The 5,669-nt window shown below is 34.8% G+C and overlaps 2 protein-coding genes across 4 annotated transcripts; one reads left to right on the forward strand and one right to left on the reverse strand.

Moving 5' to 3' along the window:
* Positions 1–282: 282 nt before the first annotated feature.
* LOC108904080 (zinc finger protein 277) lies at positions 283–1,950 on the reverse strand. 3 transcript variants are annotated; one of them, XM_018706485.1, is made up of 7 exons: positions 1,842–1,950; positions 1,725–1,795; positions 1,480–1,669; positions 1,194–1,426; positions 829–1,140; positions 453–780; positions 283–391 (listed from the first exon to the last, which is right to left on the reverse strand). In XM_018706485.1, exons 2-7 carry the CDS (start codon positions 1,744–1,746, stop codon positions 325–327), a joined length of 1,152 nt encoding a protein of 383 aa, XP_018562001.1. In that variant the 5' UTR covers positions 1,747–1,795; positions 1,842–1,950; the 3' UTR covers positions 283–324. The 3 variants fall into 3 exon arrangements, with proteins under 3 accessions (XP_018562001.1, XP_018562002.1, XP_018562000.1); XM_018706486.2 differs by having other exon boundaries at positions 1,725–1,788; positions 1,842–1,946; XM_018706484.2 differs by having other exon boundaries at positions 1,725–1,949.
* Positions 1,951–2,642: 692 nt separating this feature from the next.
* Positions 2,643–4,348, forward strand: LOC108904073 (lethal(2)neighbour of tid protein). Its single transcript, XM_018706476.2, has 2 exons — positions 2,643–3,122; positions 3,172–4,348. The coding sequence occupies exons 1-2, from the start codon at positions 2,849–2,851 to the stop codon at positions 4,305–4,307; spliced, it is 1,410 nt and encodes a 469-aa protein (XP_018561992.1). The 5' UTR covers positions 2,643–2,848; the 3' UTR covers positions 4,308–4,348.
* The last annotated feature ends 1,321 nt before the right edge of the window (positions 4,349–5,669 follow it).

The raw sequence follows: 5,669 nt of genomic DNA on the forward strand, positions 1-5,669 counted from the left end.
TTTTATTATGTTTGTTTCATTTTGATATTTTAGTCTACAAATAAATATGACTTCTAAAGTTCAGTTTTTTGCTTTATTTCAAGCACCTACCTTCAAAAAAATAAATAAAAAAACATGATCCAAAATGCCTTAAGGGGCGCCAAAATCCTTTTTTGCACACAGGCGCCAGTAGCCCTTACGGGGGCCCTGATTATGTGATAAAATAAATTAGAAAACATAAATGTCACTTAATATTTGCATTCTATGTGAATATTTTAAAAACTTTCTAAATAAATCAAGAGCTGTATGAAAACACTTTATTTTCATATCGTTTGTACAGGCCTCTTAAAATGTTTCAAGATCCTCTACGTAATATAGAAAAGCATCGTTCTCGTATGTGGGAAAAAAAAATCTAAAAACAAAATCGACACTTAATTTTATACCGATCTTAGATATCTATTTTGTAGACTTACTCTGGTTGATCGAAAACCTTCAAGTCTGGAACCCTACAGTGCTTTTCCTCTAAAAAATGTTTTTGCAAACTCTTAGAATCCCCACAGGGTAAATCGCAGAAAACGCACTTATTGTTGTGCACCTGTTTACGGATGTAGTTTACGAGTTTAATTTTCTGATAAAAATCCAAATTTTCAGTCTGCTCTAAAAAATCAAAGTCGTGATCGCCGTCCATATGTATACAAAGCACATATATATTCCTGTCTTTCACTTGACAAAAAAGGCAAGTGATAAAATCGTCTTGTTCGCACCAGTCTGAGTATTCTTCGTCGGCATTTGGTTCAACACCTAAAATATAAAAGTCAAGAAACTGAAGAATACTTCAAAGTTGTTTACCTGCAGGAACAGCATATCTATCGTCTTCTTTCTCGATATCTCTCCAAGTTTTGTCTGGTTCCAAATAATTGACAATATAATACTTGTCATAATCCGTAGTACTAGGATTTATTCGCTTGTGCAATTTCTTCCGCATGTGCTCTTTCAAGATGGTTCGGTCAGGGAATGTCTTTTCGCAGTAAATGCACTTCAAGTCCTTCATTTGCTTATCAAGTTTTTCCACTAATTCTTCTATATAAACCAAGTTCTGTGGGTTGCCCAAAAGAATATTATGTACCATTGATATATGTTCCAAATAACCATGCCTCGTTCCTTAAAATCAACAAATTTAATGTGCCGAAAGCCTAATAAACCGTTACTTATACCTTCAAATTCCAATCGACAAAATAGGCATGGTTTTATGAAATGTTTATCGTTCCTTTCAAATTCCTGCACATTCAACACATGCTCTAGTTTAAGCTTATGTCGTAATTTTTTGTCTTCCTTTAACAAAGCAGATAACAGGAAGTATTTGTAACCGGTACAGTCCATGTTAAGTGAAGGGATTATCGCTTCTAATGGTGTCGTACGAAATCTATCTCTCCAGTAAGAAATATATCTAAAAATAGTTTATATATAATTGTAGTTGACAGTTTTGTCTTCTCAACTTACTCGGGCAGTTTTTCAATGTTCTGTACGTCATCGATAACTATATTGTGGGCCTCAAAAATATGTTTCAAAAATGATCTTACCGATAAGCCCAGGTCGAAAACTTCTTCACATAGCAAACATCTTGTTTTTGCACTTTCCAAAGTGTGGCTGTACTGAAAGGTGAGGGGGCCAAACATTTCACTAGCATGATCTAAAATGCGGATACATATTATTAAAGAAAAGATACAGTGACATTAGATCAATACCTTTCAAAGATATATTTGCCATTTCGTTATAATTTTAAAGTTCCTGTACTGAAGTAGATAGTAACTGAAAACTACAAGATTGAATTGTGACATTTATTTGTTTTTTGGTAGACATACTTAAACATTATTATACATTTTTCTTGTAACCGTGAGAAGTGTGAAGAAATTTGAAGAAATCAGTTTAACTTTAACCACAGCTTTAACCTTAAATTAATTTTTTCGATAGATAACTTTCGTTCTCCTTCTTCTTCTTCTCTTAACGTCATTCAGTAACGACAGTCGACAATCAAGATATGCTCTTATGCAAGAACTGTAAGATTTATCTTATTAAAAATCGGTTCTGAAAAAACCAAAACAGTATTTACGAACTAAACCAAAAATTTAGTGTAACTAGTTTGGGAAAAAATCTACTTTAATTTTTTTTTAAATCAGCTATTTTCTTCAAATTTACATTTATTTGGTGTGTAATGGCAACGTTGCTTGCTGCTTCTTCCTAAGCTTAAAAACTAGTGATGGGAGATTTCGAGTGAAAAATCGAGTGGTACTCGATTATTGAGATCACTCGAGATATCTCGAGATGTTTACTTCCACCACTCGAGTGATTATTACCCTACGGTTGCACCCCAAAATGTTAGTGCATACTGCAAATAGTCACTGATTGCGTAACCTTTTTTTTAGAATAAAACGAAAAAGTGGTTAGTTTTGAAGTGCGTGAGCTTTTTTTTTTTTTTTTAGCTACGCTTATAAGTGATATATGACTAATACAAACATATTTCTGCGCCGCTGGGATGAAAACGACCAATATCTCGTATCTCGAGTGATCACTCGATTATTAGAAGTACTCGATTACCGATAACTCGATTATCAAAATTGGTCGATTATGCCCATCACTATTAAAAACACAGCTTAAAAATAACCTAACTTAAAACTTAAAAGTGCTAAAGTAAATTAAGAATTAAGATAGTAAGTTGTGATTGTGTAGCAGTTTGGTTTTATCTAGGATTGTGAAGTAGGTCTACCATGATGTGCCAATCGTTGAAATAAAGGTAGAGGCACGCCTTTAGATAATAATATTATAATTTCTAAGCCAACAAGATATGGTTCTTTGATTAATGGATACATAAATGGCTCCACCTAAAAATAAACGACCCCAAAGTGGGACAAAAAGCCCAGGAAGGGCTGTGTACTTAAAGAAATATTTCACGGTAGAATTTTTAAAGAAACTCTTATTTGATCCTCATTACTTAACTCCAGTGTGTATTTTGTTAATTGTATTTGAGATGATTCTAAATGTGTTCATAATTGAAAGAGTTAAGTACACCGAAATCGACTGGAACGCTTACATGCAAGAAGTTGAGGGCTTTTTAAATGGAACATTAGATTATAAGGAATTGAGAGGTAAGTAACAAACATTTCAAAGTTCCAGTATTAACTATTTTCTTCCCAGGTGATACTGGACCTTTGGTATATCCTGCCGGTTTCGTCTACATCTACACCATTTTTTACTACGTAACATCCCATGGCGAAAACATTTACCTTGCGCAATACATATTTTTAGTGTTGTACTTAATACAAACGTTGCTTGTGCAAAGAATATTCAAGAAGACTTTGAAACTGCCCCCCTATGCTCTTATCATTGCAACTTTAACTTCCTACCGAATACATTCGATATTTGTACTACGTCTTTTTAATGATCCCATCGCTGTATTGTTGTTTTATGCCAGCTTGAACTTATTTATTTCCAACAAATGGATACTTGGAAGCATTTTTTACTCCTTAGCAGTTTCTGTTAAGATGAATATTTTACTTTACGCGCCTTGCCTTCTTTTAGCATATCTTACGAATATGTCGTTATTTGAGACGATTATCCATTTATTTATTTGTGGTGTTGTGCAGTTAATTCTAGGCCTTCCCTTTTTATATGGCAATTTTATTTCATACATTAAAGGTAGCTTCAATTTTGGCAGGGTCTTTGAACATAAATGGACGGTGAATTACAGGTTTCTACCTAGAGAATATTTCGAGAATCCTTTCTTCCACATCTTTCTTCTTTTTCTGCATATGCTTTTACTTATATTGTTCCTGCCCTACATGCTGAAATATCTGAGAAGTTACGCTAAATTGAGCATAGTTACTGACGAACTGAAGATTCATTTGGAAAACGATAAAAAGAAGAAGAGGAAGGAGGCTGAAAAGCTGAGTAAAGATCAACAGCAGTTTTTGGACTCTTTTGAGAAGCAACTCCAAGGCAGTGGCGGACAGAGAGAAAGTAGTGAAGAACAATTCAAATTGGAGGATAACCTTTCAAAGATAACACAGCTTTTTGTGCTGCCGTTTTTCGTGACAAACTTGATAGGTATGACTTGTGCACGTTCTCTGCACTACCAATTCTATAGTTGGTATTTTCATAGTTTAGTTTATTTAGTTTTCTGTACGGGGTACAGTAAACCATACATGTTTTTGCTGCTAGGACTTATCGAGTACTGTTGGAATGTCTATCCCAGTACGGTATTTTCTAGTACCTTACTACACCTCTGCCATATTGTTTTATTATTTCGAGTGTACAAGACAATGAGTACGTGAAGAATTTACTTTAAGATGTTTCTGTTCTATTTAATAAAACTGCAAAAAAATCTTGACTTTCTTTCACATATAAATAAATATATTTAGAAAAAATAAATGAGATCAAAAAAAAAAAAAATTATTTTGTTATAATGCAATTGTTATGCTACTTCTTTAACATAATTTTCTGCATCATTATTGTTTTTAATATTTGCAAACTTATATATTAATTTAAAATTTAACGTTATGAGAGTACAGTTTTTATTTCATTTGTGTTTATAGAGTTACTTGACATATTCTTTTGGTGCCTATAGTTGTCTACAATGTGTTGTTTCTGTAAAGGAGATGGTCACAATTGTGGTATTCTATCTTTGGTTAGTTAATGCAATGGACCAGGTCCAGAGATACCAGGTTTCATGTTTTAAGTCTTTCGCCGACTTACGTATTATTGAAAGAAAAACAATGTAAGTTGCGATCACCGCTCTGCAAGTTAAATTTCCCGGTTTTTTTGGACCGCTCAAACTACATAGCCCGTTCTCATGATTTCGGAATCATAACGTGTTACGATCCGAAGGAAATCTGATTGGTTTCCTTCGGATCGTAACGCGTTATGATTCCAAAATCGTGAGTAAAAGAAAACGGCACTTACTGTTCATTTTTCATGTGCAAATAGGGCTAATATGATCAGTTGTACTTTTGATATTGTACTTTTAAAAATCAGATTAAATTTTTATGCTGTGGAAATAGTGTAACATACACAGTAGATCAAAAATTCAAATACCCCATGGTTCAATGGCTACAAGAATGAAGAAGAAGAGGAGAAGTCAGATGTCCTTATCTATGAGATGTCCATCAATTTTTCTGCAGCCAGCAGCCGTCACTAGTGTGAGTCTCATTCCAGTGCGAACAGCCGAGCTGAGCGGACGTGTTTGTTTGTGAGGTGAAGTGATTGCAACGAGCAAAATCTACCTGCCTTTATTAAGGCTACCTGTAAAGAATCCCTTTCTTTCCTTTTAATCACCGACCTAATCCCCGGCTAAGCATAGAGGCCGTCGGCATCTTTGTTGCAGGCACCTGTCCCGGGGTTATGCCCAGGTAAGTTTTTACTTATTTATCAGTTATTTGCATTACTTTAAAATACATTTCTTTAAAATTGCGACCCCCGACAAACAATATACCAGACAGACAAATACACCAAAAGACACGTACGCCCCCGTAAGGGGGCATCCCCACACGACTAACACTTACACACCCACCCACCCACACACACACGCACACACACACATACACACACACACACACGCACAAATGTCGGACTCCGAAAACGAGGAGAACATATACATATACATGGACGATACAGACAGCGAAAGACCCTCTTCAAGA

This window comes from Anoplophora glabripennis, unplaced genomic scaffold (genome assembly GCF_000390285.2).
Source record: "Anoplophora glabripennis isolate ALB-LARVAE unplaced genomic scaffold, Agla_2.0 scaffold7, whole genome shotgun sequence".
NCBI lineage: Eukaryota > Metazoa > Arthropoda > Insecta > Coleoptera > Cerambycidae > Anoplophora > Anoplophora glabripennis.